At 50.5% G+C, this 14548-nt stretch overlaps 1 protein-coding gene across 1 annotated transcript; it reads right to left on the bottom strand.

The window, feature by feature from the left end:
* Positions 1–902: 902 nt before the first annotated feature.
* On the bottom strand, positions 903–14379 carry LOC100074509 (butyrophilin-like protein 9). The gene is made up of 14 exons (XM_029049737.2): positions 13846–14379; positions 12707–12808; positions 9643–9990; positions 7742–8023; positions 6393–6509; positions 6222–6242; positions 6108–6128; positions 5398–5418; positions 4776–4796; positions 3618–3638; positions 3382–3402; positions 2676–2681; positions 2191–2217; positions 903–1599 (listed from the first exon to the last, which is right to left on the bottom strand). The coding sequence occupies exons 1-14, from the start codon at positions 13850–13852 to the stop codon at positions 1064–1066; spliced, it is 1551 nt and encodes a 516-aa protein (XP_028905570.1). The 5' UTR covers positions 13853–14379; the 3' UTR covers positions 903–1063.
* Between the last annotated feature and the right edge of the window lie 169 nt (positions 14380–14548).

The following is a 14548-nucleotide window of genomic DNA, read 5'->3' as shown; positions in this document are numbered from 1 at the left end:
CCTCACTGCTCAGCTCTCTCTGACTCTAGTTCGATTTTTCAACATTTGGGAAGACAGATTGCAGAGGTGTCTTCTGCCCCAGACGATCAGAAAATTCCCCTAGCCGGGGCAAACAGGAGGGTAGCATCATTTGTCCAATCTCAGGGCTCAGGTGGAGGGAGAATTGGGTCTCTAGGACTGCATGGCTAGATCAGCAAAGAACTCTCCCTTTCGCTGTCAGCAGACATCGTGGCTTTACCAGCTCTTGCCCCACTGGGATCCTCCTACTTCTCCAGCTCTGTTTCAGTTCCACAGTAAAGAGCTAAGGGCTGGAAGATGTTCTGGACCCTTTATTCCCCTCCCTCAGCCCCAGAGCAGTTATGTCCATAACCACAATTCATTTTAATGTCTGTCTCCCCCTCGAGACTGTAAGCTTCCTGTGGGCAGAGCACGTGTCTACCAACTCCGTTGTACTCTCCCAAGCACTTAGTACAGTGCTCTGCACACAGTACGCACTCAATGAATGCCATTGATTGACTGATGGGGCTTACTATCCTTTCAAGTAGGGACTGTTCTGACATGCTTCTCCCCGCCCCCTCCCTGTTACACCCTGAGTGAGGGACCTACAAGCAAACTACCATCAGCGGCATTATCTTTGAATTCCTGTATAGCGAGAGTGTAGGCTCTGCCCTCTTGTTTCCGGCCCCACCCCCTCTTCTAATAATAATAATAATAATTGTGGGATTTGCTGAGCGCTTTCTAAGTGCCAACCATTGGGATAGATATAAGGTCATCAGGTAGGACACGGTCCCTATCCCCCAAAGGGCTTATAATCTAAAAAGGAGGGAGAATGGGTATTGAATCCCCATTTTACAGATGAGGATGAGGAAACTGAGGCAAGGTAACTGGCCCTAGGTCCCCCAGCAGGCAGGTGGAGGAGTTGGGATTAGAACCCAGGTCCCCTTAATCCCAGGTCCGGGTTCTTTCCACACTGCTTTCCCGCTCTTCTTAGGGAGCAGCCACAGAATGATCCGGTTCAAGGCACCTAACCCCTGATTCAAACAGTCTCTCCCTGCCCCTTCCTTCACTCCAGAGGGCAGATGGTGAGAGGGCCGGCGTTCTGTCCGCCATCAGCATGGTAGGGGTAGAGGTAAGGACGGAGTGGCTTGGCTGGCAGGCCGGTGAATGTGTAGAGGTGAGAGCGGGCATTGACATTGTAGAAGGAGAGCTCCCCAGCTGGGATATCCAAAAAGACACCAACGCGTCGGGGACGTTCCCTCACATGCAGAGTGGTCCAGGGTGAGGTCAACACCATGTACTCATCCCCATTGCGCAGATACGCTGCCCAATAGCCTGTCTTGGGCGAGAGAGTGATTTCTCCCTGACGGTTGGCCGCCTCCAGGCACACACCGATAGCCCAACGTGTCTTCTCGCCCACCTCTACCTCCCAGTAGCTGCGTCCAGCTGAGAAGACCTGGGCCCCCAGCACCATGGCACAGTGGCTGAAGCGGGTGGGGCCCGGGGTGACATCCTGTGGCTTGACGCCACAAGTCACGCTCCGGAGGTCTGGGGAGAGGATTAGGTTGGGATGAGCCGTGGAGGGGTCCAGAGTCACTTCCACTAGAAAGGAAAAGGAAAGATGCATCAGCTTTGGCAGCCACATCGTTGTCCAAGGTTAGTGACGCTCGGGTTTCTATTCCTAGTTTCCTTTCCCTTCTCCCTCCAGCCCAGTCTCACTTAGTGGTCCTGCCTCCCTCTGGGCCTACCTCCCTGTTTCTTCCTTTGTAACATGGTAAAGATTCAGGGGAGAGGGGAGGGAGAGATAAGAATCATTCAGTAGCGCTCTACTGAGTACCTACTGTGTGCAGAACACTGTACTCAGGGCTTGTGGGAATACAATAAAAAACCCTTGTGATACAGGAAAGAGAGACCAGAAAAATGGAATTTTGTTATTGATTTCTGATCTTAGGATTGTAAGTGGAGAGGTGACCCAAGGAGATTTGTCATCTCCTTCTCTGGAGACCTATACATAGTGCTTAGATGTGTTGCTGTCCAGGACAGATAGGGTTCAAAAGCATATGATTGGATGACTTTGACCTTGGTTCCTTCCAAACCTGAGGTTCTGTGGCCTAAGTAGATGGATGGGTCCAATCCTAAGGCGGCTGGGAAATTCAAGGCCCAAGGGCCTCTTGACCCTTCTCCTTTCCTTACCTGAATAGGTCCGGGCTCTTTGGAAACCTACAGACAAAGGAACAGACACAGAGTGGCTCTAAATCCAGAGTCATTGTCAAGATCAATATCAATGGTATTTACAGGGTTGGGGCACATTCAGAAGCAGTAGAGGATACAGTCCCTGCCTTCCTCGAGTTTACAGTATCATGGAGGAGATGGAAAACACAAATGTATAAACATAACCCATTTTAGAATAAAAGAATGGACATAAATCATAGCCCCAGTAAATACATTAGTAAATAATAAACAATGCCAAAGTGGCTGATGGGATAGCATAACTGGGAAAGTGGATGATTTCTCAGGGAAGGCCTCTTAGAGGATATGACTTTTGGGGAGGATTTTTAGGAGGGGAGAGATGGTCTCCCAGGCATAGAGAAAGGGGGAAGTAATGGGCCAAAGTGAGAGAAATCAATGTAAGGGGAAGTTGGGAGGTTGCTTGGGAAGGGAAAAATATAGGAACTCACCCAGCTCTGCCAGCAGCATCCGGGGAAACAAAGAAAAAGAAATTTGTCAACAAGCAGCCATTTTCAATTGACAGCAAATATGTCAATAGGCATCCCAGCATCATTAAGGGACAGCCCAGAGCCTAAAGCACTGTCTGGCGCAGCCCAATCCTGAAGCTCTTCCAGGGCCTGGAGAACGTTTTCTCTAGGCCTTGTGCTCCGAAAACTGTCTGATACACTGTGGACTCAGCAGAACCACAGGGATCAGGAGTTGGTGGAGAACCCAGAAATCTCTGAAGTTTTCTGACCTAGGGAGTCGCAGAGCCCCTCTCTCTGACCTCTCCGCTCCCACTCCCCAAAACGAAACCGCAATAGTAGCACCCAGGGAAGGCCTGAGCTATTATTATGTTATTATGTTGGTATTTGTTAAGCGCTTACTATGTGCAGAGCACTGTTCTAAGCGCTGGGGTAGACACAGGGGAATCAGGTTGTCCCACGTGAGGCTCACAGTCTTAATCCCCATTTTACAGATGAGGGAACTGAGGCACAGAGAAGTTAAGTGACTTGCCCACAGTCACACAGCTGACAAGTGGCAGAGCTGGGATTCGAACTCATGAGCCCTGACTCCAAAGCCCGTGCTCTTTCCACTGAGCCACGCTGCTGAGCTCCTGATAGACAATCAAGAAATATTCACTGATGGCGACCCCGAAGACAAACATGTAAATACCTTTCTCTGCCAGAAGTTCCTCTAAGAGAGAAAAAAGATTAACATAAGGGGAGAAGCAGAGAAGAGCTCAGACCTGTCACAACCCAGGCTTCCCAGTACCCTCTGCCCTGAAGACAACTTCCCCTTAGAGGGAATCTCTTCCATTCCCTTTCCCCTCCCCCATCCCCTTTTCCCACTTAAATTTACCCACCACTTCTCCCCTGCCAACTCATCTTCTTGACCCTTACAGTACACACCTCTGTCAGCCAAGAGTTTCTCTGCAACAGAAAAACCCAGAGTTAATGAGACAGGAGAGTAGTGTGGATCCGCCCCAACCAGCCCATGGTAAGCCTGGGGTTGGCTAGCCCTGGAAACCCTCTGTCACATTAAGATCTCGTTGTGAGGCTGACCATTTCCATGGGCACCAAGATCTTTAATTCTACATCAGCCACCGTCTGCCTGGGGAAATCAGTGATGCCACTCGGAAAGGCCAGAGGTGACCCAACCAGGTCATAGTGAACCTTGAGTCGGGGCCCAGGCTTCTAACTCCGTTACTGGGATGCCGGTGTATCCTCTAGTCTTCACCCAGGGATTGTCAAAGAGGACGACCATCACCCAGACCCCTCAAGGATCCTGGTGCCACCATTAGAGACAGAATACTGGGCTGGATGGACCATTGGGCTGACCCAGTAAAGGCACCTCATGTGGTCTTATTTCAGGTAATGATGGGTACAGCACCGAGGAATGGTGAGACCCGTGCGTTCTGCTAGCTGGGAGAGAGCAGTCAGGGAAATACCTGGCTGAGGCCACGCCATTAATATTATCCTCCCCGTCACTGCTCTTGTTGCCAATAGTCATTGTGATTCACCTCCATGCCCAACATTCATGGAAAAGGAAATCTGTGTCCCAGGGCTCCCTCCCAAGCCAAGGAATGGTTCTCCTGAATTTTGCCAGCCTTCTAAGGGCAGCCCTGATTGAAAGTGAAGTTCGTACCAAGGTGGTGGGTGGGTGAGGTAAGGAAGGATGCCACAGTTGTGTTTTTAACAACAAATCAAAAGGAGAAATGAGAAGCTACAGTGTGCCTGCTGAGTGATTTATTCCCCCAGCCCCATCCCCATAGCGGTAAGTTGGTTTCCAGCTTTGTTCTCCAACAACCTCTCTCCCTAATCCCTTCACAAACAGAAATGGCACCCAATTATTATTATTACTATCAATTATATAAGTATAATTGATAATAATAAGGCTGTCAGAGGTGCTCGCAGGCTTCATTGGAATAGAATTCAGGAACCCTGAATTCCCAGCCCAGAGCTTGTGTCCTCTATGTCCTGTTCTCTCAAGAAAACCTGCACTGAGAAATCTTTTCCCTGAAGAATCTTCTTGCAGCACCCACCCCCCTGCCCAGTAATAACACTCACCATTCTCAAAAATGAGGTTCTCTGCACACAGATAAAAAGAGGGTGAAAAGAAACAGAGAAATGTCAGAGTCCTAATCCCACCAGCCCCTCATACCCCCACCCCAGCTCTCCCAAATTCCTAACTCTTCAGAATTTCCATTCCCTAAAATTCAGAGTCCTCAGAAAATGGCTGATTCAAGAGGCTGCTCCACTATCAATCATTAAGCAGGCAGTAGGGAGCCACGTTTACTGAAGGATGCTGGCAGGAGGAAGGACTATGCTACTAAAACCAGACCAAAATTTCAATAGGTCCACCCCCCATCCTACCAAAGAAGAGTGGGGGAGGGGCCTGAAACCCAGAGCCTCACCTGGTTCTCCCCAACCCCAGAAAATAGAATCTCTTCCCTCAAAAAAAAAAAAATCCCAGTGCAGTTAGTTCTTCCTGGACACAACCCTGGGTCTTTGCCCAGAGTACTCAGTAGGCATTTCTCCTCAAATGAGCCGGGGGCTCAGACTTGTAAGAAGTGAGGACCATCACCAAAGTCAGACACTTAAGATCCTAATTACCTAAGGAAAGGTAATTGAGAACAACAGATCATGGATCTATGAGACGGAATGGCTTAAATTGTTAAAATCAACTTACGCTTTTCCTCCAATAGTGTTTCTAAAGGTACAGAAGAATAATAACAATTAACAACTATGGTATTTGTTAAGCACTTACTATGTGCCAGCCACTGTATTAAGCACTGGGGTGGATACAAGCAGATCGGGTTGGACACAGTCCCCGTCCCACCTGGGGCTCACAGTCTCGATCCCCATTTGACAGATGAGGTAACTGAGGCACAGAGAAATGAAGTGACTTGCCCAAGGTCACACAGCAGACAAGTGGAGGAGCCGGGATTAGATCCCATGACCTTCTGATTCCCAGGCCCGGGCTCAATCCACTACGCCACGCTGCTTCTCTACTATGCATTATTCTTCATCCTCTCCCCAACCTCCCACCCAATGGGGGCACACTCACCTCACTCACATTTTGACCATCCCTTCCTCTAAGAGCACCTCTGAAATCAAGGGTCATTCATGGAGAGCCCACCCCATGGAAAGGAAGAGAGATCAATGGGCATGAAAATGGAAGCAAAGAGGAGAGGAAAAAGCCAGAGAGAAGGCAAAAATAGGGGAGGGATAGAAAAGGGAGGAAGGTCATAGAAAGGAGGGTGACTGGGGAGGAAGAGGAAGAAAGGAAGGAGAAAAAGGAAGGGAGAGTTGAAGGAGAGGCTAAGGAGGAAGAGTAGGATGGAAGAGGAGACTGAAGTAGGAGAGGAGGACACATTCCCCACCACTCTGCTCACTTACCCTTTTCTTTCCAGTATATTTCTGAAAGAAACCAACAGACCGGGTTACTCTCAGGGAACCTTTCTTCCCTCCCACTCTCCTTGTTGCTCCTCTCTCTCTCTCTGGGTTACTTACGCTGCTTTGCTGAGAAGGCCTCTGAAACCAAACAGAGAGAAGTTGCTGGTGAGGAGAGGACAGGTTTGGGGAGCATGGTCTTGAGCCAAAGACAAGCCCAGGGTGAAGACCCAGCTCTCCCTCAAACCCAGCCTCCGCCCAGCTCCTGCCCACCCCCAGAAACTCCCTCACCTCGGGATTTCCAGTGCTTCCAGAATAGAAAGGCCACCAACAGAATGAGGCTGAGGAAAATTGCCAGGAGGACAGCAAGGGACATCAGACAATAAGAGAACTTGGGGAAAAAGAGACCTGCAAGAGAGAAGGAAGTCAGGAGTCCATCCTAGGAGTGCTCACCCACAGTGTGGGAGAAGAGAGCAGAGAGAGCTCCCCAGGGAGGGCCATGATAGAGAGATCACTGCATCCTACCAGCCCCTACCCCAGGCTCGCAACCATCACAGACTCAGGCTTGGGGTGAGAGCCGATGGGACAGCACTTACAACCGTGTAGCCCAAAGCCAAAAACCCCAAAAGACAAATTGATCAGGATGACTTGCCTGGACTTTAGGGCTCAGGCCAGAGCTAGTGATAGAGCTAAGGTTAATTTAGGAATAAGGTTACTTGCTAGGGATTAGGAAACTCTTCTTCACTTAATGTGAGGCTAGTGGTGAAAAGTAGGTAACATACGCTTCATTATTTAGTCTTTTGTCCCCTCTGCAGACTGCACTGTGCTGCTGCTCCGGCCCTCCCAGTAACCACATGGGCCGTAGCTGAGGAGATGTTAGGGACTACACCCAGCCCCTGCCCCTGCTGTCTCTTCCTCACCACAGCTTCCCGTCGCCATCTTCCCCCACCACCCAGAAGAAAGCTTGCTCTCTGCCACTCCCCAGGATGCCCCATCTGCACACTCTTCCCCATTAAAAATGCCTTTTTTGGATCTTTGGCTTCTGACCATATTATGTTGTAGGTTTGCCACTCTTCAGTTCCCGAGGCTTGGCCGTCCCTGGATTAGAGGTTGGCACTACTTACAGCGCTCTGCATGCAGGAGGTGCTTGCTAGGTACCATTCATTGATTAGGGTTGAATTTAGAGTTGGAGAACAGGGCAAATTTGCAAAATTATCCCCTCATGCCCTCCCCCAGCCACTTTTCCAACACCTCTTGGGAAAGGTGAAAGAAAGTGTGCTGAGGGGGTGGTGACTAGCCTCCCCAGCCCTGACCCTTGACCCTCCCCTCATCTCCCAGACACACACCTCTCCCTCAAACCATCGCTCCCATACTGGGTCACTGACACCACACCTGTTGCTGATAAAAAAGAGGCCACGGTCAGAAGAGGTACTGGTGGCAGAAGGAATTTTCCTCTTCCCCCTTGTAACTGCAGGGCTGGGGGCATGGTGACTCAGAACTTCAGCGGTTTCGTATTGCCCCACCCTCACCCCATCTATAATGGGGAGCAATATGAGATGAGGGAAGAGGAGGGATATGAGGAAAGAGACTCAAAGAGAGGTTGCTAGGGCCCAGCTGGAGCCACAGCCTGCAAAACCCACCTGTTAGGTAGATACGGGATTCAGCACTGAGGTTCCGCTGGGCGATGCTGATGTGGCAGGCTACAGTGTAGTTGGCTTCCTCCATGAGAATCAGGGAACTCTGCACCCTGAACAGGCCCTGGTTCTCCTGAGGTTTCAACTCCTTCTGAGCGGGCAAGACACGGCCTCCTTGCTCCCGCCACTGCAGATTCGGCTTGGGGTACCAGCCTTCTGAGGAGCACACCAGCAGCACCCCGCCAGCCTTATGCCCCGCAACCTGGAGCAAGGGGGCTGGACCCAGGCCTAAAAAAGAAAAGACCGATGTCTAGCTCAGGCAAGGACAGCTGACTCCTAACGTCCAAATCCCTGGATGTCTCTGGGACAGTCCCTTCACTTCTCTGTGCCTCTGTTTCTCCATTTTGGAGACTCGGAACCCTGCTCCACCACCCCCATCTGCTACCATCACTGAGAACCATTATTTTGTCACTTGACATCTCAGCCGAAATCTACTGGATAAAGCCCTGGGCCTCCTGGGATTCCTCCGCCATGTCTTCCACTAATAGAAGAACATAAGCAGTGCTACAGCTGAGTGAGACCCATGGTCCATTCAGCTCAGTGCCCAGTTTCTGACAGCATTGGTGGTCACCCTCCTATACCACCTACCATCCCTTACTCTTCCTCTGGCAACCGACTATGGACTTCTCATCCACGAACGTAGCCGAACTCCTTGTTAACTTATCAATGTTATCAGCTGCAAGACTTCCTGCCGTAACAGATTCTATGGATTTACCATCCACCGTGTAAAGAAATGTTTCCTTTGGTTTCTTCGGAACCCATTAACTTCAAGCTTCAGTGGACGGCCCCTCTTCCTGGCAGGGAGGATCTGGTGAACAATAATTCTGTGTTCACTCAGATTACTCCCATCATGACTTTTCAGTTCCTCTTCCTATACTGAAAAGTCTTGGTCTTTTCATCCCCATCTTTAGAGGGATGGGACTCTACTCACTGGATCACTTTGGCTGCTCTTCTCTGCACTTTCTCCGGCTCTGTTATGTGACCTTGGGCAAATCACTTCACTTCTCTGTGCCTCAGATACCTCATCTGTAAAATAGGGTTTGAGACTGCGAGCCCCACAGGGAACAGGGACTGTGTCCAACCCGATTTGCTTGCATCCACCCCAGTGCTTAAAACAGTTCCTGGAACATAGTAAATTCTTAACAAATATCATTATTATTATTATCATATACCGGCACACCCTGCCTTTGGCTTGGTTTCCCATCTCTTTCCCCATGGTGCCCAACATTCAGTTGACATTTGGAAACAAACCAGGAAGATCTCTCTGAAGCCCTCTGAGACCATCAAGTTGGAGGCTGCCCAGGTTGACACATCTCTCCTCAGCCCCTGCACTTTTTTTTTTCTAATGGTATTTGTTAAGTGCTTACTATGTGCCAGGCACTGTACTAAGTACTGGGGTAGATACAAGCTAATCAGGTTGAACACAGCCCATGCTACATGGAGCTCACAGTCTTAATCCCCATTCTACAGTTGAGGTAACTGAGGCCTTTCTGGGCCCAAGGTCACACAGCAGACAAGTGGCAGAGCCAGATCAAAACCCAAGCCCATGCTCTATCCACTAAGCCACTCTGCTTGACTGCTATCCTCAGCACTTTCGTACCTATGTATATTTTATTTGTTTATTGAAATATTTCAGCACAGTCTAGTGGAAAGAGCATGGGACTGGAAGACAGGAAATCCAGATTTCTCTCTTAGCTCTGCCACTGCACTGAGCAGCTGGGTGACCTGGGGAAAGCCACCCAACCACCTCGACCCTCGGTCTCTGCCTCTCGGCACAGGGCTCTCCTCCCTCGGACCCCAATCCCTCAGGCCCTCGACAAGTCCCAACACCCCGGCCCCAGCCTCACCGGTGACATTCAGCTCGACAACAGCTTGCTCATAGAAGTCCCGGGAGCGGAAAAAGCAGGTGTAGTTGCCCTCATCCCCAGGCCGCAGGTCTTTGAGCTGCAGAGTCACGACGCCATCCCCGTTGTCCCCGGAGAGCAGGTGGCTACGACCCCGGTACTGGGGTAGCTGGGGCCCAGGCTGATCGACCCCTTTCTCCTTCAGCAACACCACGAACTCATAGCTTCCACGGAACCAGCGCACCTCTAGGTTAGCTAGGCTCTGTGGAGGGGTCAGGAGGCAGGACAGCTTGGCCACATCACCCACCAACCCCGCCACACTGGGAACCTGGGCTCTGGCCGAGAACTGACCTATGGTTTTGAGGAAGAGGAAAGGAAGGATCCTCGTCATCATCGTTGTCATCATCAATATCAATCAATCCATCGTATTTATTGAGTGGTTACTGTGTGCAGGGCACTGTGCTAAGCATTTGGGAATGTATCAATCAGTTGTATTCATCGAGTGCTTACTGTGTGCAGATCACTGTACTAAGCACTTGGGAGAATCCAGTGTAAAAGAGTTGGTAGACACGTTCCCAGCATGCAATGAGCTTACAGTCTAGAGAGGGAGATAGACATTACTATAAATAAGTAAATTACGGAAGAGTACATAAGTGCTGGGGGCCTGAGTGAGGGGCGAATAAAGGGTGCAAATTCAAGTGCAAGGGTGATGCAGAAGGGAGTGGGAGAAGAAGGAAGGCCTCTTGAAGGAGATGTGCTTTTAAATAAGATTTTGAAGTTGGGGAGAGTGGTCGTCTGTTGGCTATGAAGAGGGAGGGTGTTCCAGGCCAGTATTTATTGATCTTAAGAGCATGGGCCTGGGAGTCAGAGGACCTGGGTTCTTATCCCAGTTCTGCCACTTATCTGCTGTGTGACCTTAGGCAAGCCACTTCACTTCTTTGGGCCTCAATTTCCTCATCTGATTCTAGGAGAACCCATCTCCTTGGACCCTGAGCCCCACGTGGGATGGGAACCGTGTCCCACCTGGTTATCTTGTACCTACCCCAGTGCTTGGGCAAGTCCCTTAACTTCTCTGTGCCTCCATTCCCTCATCTGCAAATGGGGATTCAATACCTGTTCTCCCTCCTACTTAGAATGTGAACCCCATGTAGGATCTCATCTTCTTGTATCTACTGCTTCATAAGAAGCAGCATGGCATAGTGGGTAAGGCACAGGCCTGGGAGTCAGAAGGTCATGGGTTCTAATCCCAGCTCTGCCACTTGTCTGGTGTGTGACCTTGGGCAAGTCACTTCATCTGTGAAGTAAGGATTGAGACTGTGAGCCCCACATGGGACTCACAGAGAAGCAGCATGGCTCAGTGGAAAGAGCACGGGCTTGGGAGTCAGAGGTCATGAGTTCGAATCCTGGCTCTGCCACTTGTCAGCTGTGTGACTGTGGGCAAGTCACTTAACTTCTCTGTGCCTCAGTTCCCTCATCTGTAAAATGGGGATTAACTGTGAGCCTCACGTGGGACAACCTGATGACCCTGTATCTACCCCAGCGCTTAGAACAGTGCTCGGCACATAGTAAGCGCTTAACAAATACCAACATTATTATTATTATAGGACAGGGACTGTGTCCAACCCAAGCCTGCCTTATACCCCAAAGCTTACTACAGTGCCTGGCACATAGTAAGTGCTTAACAAATGCCTTTATTATTAGTAGTAGTATTACCCAGAGCTTCCATTGTAAGCATTTGACAGATACCACAATTATTATTATTATTATTACCTGATTTATGGGGATTTCAGGGGTGAGTTAGTGTGGCCACGATAGGCTTAAGAGCAGGACTGGGAGAGTGATCTGGGTAAAAACCATGGAAGTATGGCCAGGAAGAGTAGGGAAAGGATAAAAAGCTAGTGCTAGATGTTTCCATGAAGGCTACAGAGAGATAAGAGGGGCTGAAAGGCAGACTGCCTGGTACCCACTGTTCTTGAAAATGGGACGAGGGATGAAGACAGTTAAAGACTGGGTGAATGTAGAGGGAGAGGCAGCAAAGGGGGTCCTGTTCTTGGAGGGGTGGACCTGTTTTTGTTTAAGAGAAAACCATAGCTGTGATAGGATTCATTCATTCATTCATTCAATAGTATTTATTGAGCGCTTACTATGTGCAGAGCACTGTACTAAGCGCTTGGGATGAACAAGTCGGCAACAGATAGAGACAGTCCCTGCCGTTTGACGGGCTTACAGTCTAATCAGGGGAGACAGACAGACAAGAACAATGGCAATAAACAGCGTCAAGGGGAAGAACATCTCGTAAAAACAATGGCAACTAAATAGAATCAAGGCGATGTACAATTCATTAACAAAATAAATAGGGTAACGAAAATATATACAGTTGAGCAGACGAGTACAGTGCTGTGGGATGGGAAGGGAGAGGTGGAGGAGCAGAGGGAAAAGGGGAAAATGAGGCTTTAGCTGCGGAGAGGTAAAGGGGGGATGGCAGAGGGAGTAGAGGGGGAAGAGGAGCTCAGTCTGGGAACGCCTCTTGGAGGAGGTGATTTTTAAGTAGGGTTTTGAAGAGGGAAAGAGAATCAGTTTGGCGGAGGTGAGGAGGGAGGGTGTTCCAGGACCGCGGGAGGACGTGACCCGGGGGTCGACGGCGGGATAGGCGAGACCGAGGGACGGTGAGGAGGTGGGCGGCAGAGGAGCGGAGCGTGCGGGGTGGGCGGTAGAAAGAGAGAAGGGAGGAGAGGTAGGAAGGGGCAAGGTGATGGAGAGCCTTGAAGCCTAGAATGAGGAGTTTTTGTTTGGAGCGGAGGTCGATAGGCAACCACTGGAGTTGTTTAAGAAGGGGAGTGACATGCCCAGATCGTTTCTGCAGGAAGATGAGCCGGGCAGCGGAGTGAAGAATAGACCGGAGCGGGGCGAGAGAGGAGGAAGGGAGGTCAGAGAGAAGGCTGACACAGTAGTCTAGCCGGGATATAACGAAGCAGGTCCTCCCTGGAGGCAAGCTAGAGCCAGAGATGCACATCCCAGAGGCCCTACTTGGGGTCAGTTGCGACAGCAAAAAGCGGGTGATCCCTACCTGAAACGGAGCTCCAAGGAAACAGGAGGCTCAAGAGGAACAGGAGGCCTGAGGCTGAAGCACAAACGCGGGGGCCAGGTTGCTGGGACTTCCCAGCCAGAGCTGGAGAGGGGAGAAAGAGAAGGGGACTGAGGACGAGGGGATCTGGGCCCACAGACTACTTAGGTTGTTGGCAGTCTGGGCTATGCCAAGCTTCCCCTAGGCACCTCTATGATGCCAGAAGCCAGATCCAGTTCTAAAGGATTGCTGAGGATTCTTTCTGCCCTTGACTCTCAGCTTCTCCTTCTTGCCCTTTCCCCTTGGGCTCAAGGAATTCTGAGGTTCCGTGGAAACGGAAACAGGCAGACATAAGTAATGCTGTTTGAAAGCAATGCTTTCAAAACCTTTGAATGGGGAGGATGGAGGATTCAACTTGCATCTCCACCCATCCCTGATCTCGCCATCAGTTTTCAAGCAACTTATCTTCACCACTGACATTTCTCAATGTTCCTCAGTTGCAAGCCATGGAAAAGAACAGTTTTCTTTTTAGCCCCTGCCTCGTCCCTCTCCGGGAAGGAACCTGGGGACTGAGGCCATTCTCCCTGCATTACAGAAGGGAAGCTGAGGCACAGAGAGAGGAAAGAGCTGGCCTCAAGGCACCCAGCAATCGAGGGATGAAAAATGGGACCAGAACTCAGATATCCTGCCTCCCACCTCCTCATTCTCTCCCCCTCCAGCCTTGTTTCTACAAACTGTCAGCTCTCGATGATTCATTCGGTAGATGTCGCAATCCCCCAACCCCACCCCAGAAGGGGAATTAGAAATTTGAGTGGAGATACAGTACTGGAGCCCAAGAAACTGAACGATACAAAGATTTACTCCCAGCTCGGGAGTAATGCTCCCCAGTAGAGTCACAAGAGCCCATCCCACGAAATAACACATCCGGTTAACAGCGGCATGAAGAAAAGGCTCAAAGAGTAACCAGTGGTATTTATTGAGCACCTGTGTTCACTGGACTAAGCGCGTGGGAGAGAACAATATAACAGAGTTGGTAGACACATTCTCTGCATGCAGCTGTCTCTCATATGAACTGCGGGCACTCACACTCCATTCCATCCCCTTTGTCAATCAATTACCCGCCCAGTCCAGATGCCACTCACATGCCATTCCCAGTGATCAACTGCCGTAGCCCGGGACAGTCGTCTCCCTCGGCCCCTCCGTGGCTCAGGCACAGGGAAAGTGCTGCTTCTCAGTATGGACTTCCTTGGCTTTACACGCCGGGTCATTGTGTAAGAACTGGTTTCCCCAAGAAACCAACACCCTTTAAGGCTGATAGGAAATCAAGAGTCATGAAAGAACGCACCCAGAGCAAGAAGTGAGTCAGCTCTGGGCTCGATTTCCTTATTGAGAAGAGGAGGGGCCTGGGAGGCAGGACCCTGAAAGACGGAAGTGTGGAATCCCAGGGTCATTAGTGTCCCCCTCTGCCTAAAGGGAGCAGCCACCAGTGGTGGAAGTTGCAGGTCCTGCCCGATGAAATTATAAACAGAGAAACGGAGCTTCCCCTGCCCCATCCCGCCTCTCCGTGTGACCCAGAGTTATTTCCTGAGCCGTTCCCGGCTAACGTTTCCTCCTGCGCCGCAGAGAAAGTGTCTGCCATCCGGGGGGGAGGAGAAGAATAGGCCTTTGCTTTGAGATCCTCATGAGAGCCGGCAGGGTGAAATGGCCCCAAGGGGCCACAGGAGGGCGATGCTGCCTCACCTAGAGAAGCCCTCCCTATCTGCTGGGTGCAACAGCACCGCCCCCCTGTGGCTTCTTGGCGTTACTTCCCCCTGTCAGCTCATTGGCTGGAACTATCGTCCGCCT

The sequence above is a fragment of the Ornithorhynchus anatinus genome, chromosome X1 (assembly GCF_004115215.2).
Source record: "Ornithorhynchus anatinus isolate Pmale09 chromosome X1, mOrnAna1.pri.v4, whole genome shotgun sequence".
Classification (NCBI taxonomy): Eukaryota; Metazoa; Chordata; class Mammalia; order Monotremata; family Ornithorhynchidae; genus Ornithorhynchus; species Ornithorhynchus anatinus.
The sequence above is the reverse complement of the archived record's forward strand: the minus strand, read 5'-3'. Positions and strand labels throughout refer to the sequence as shown.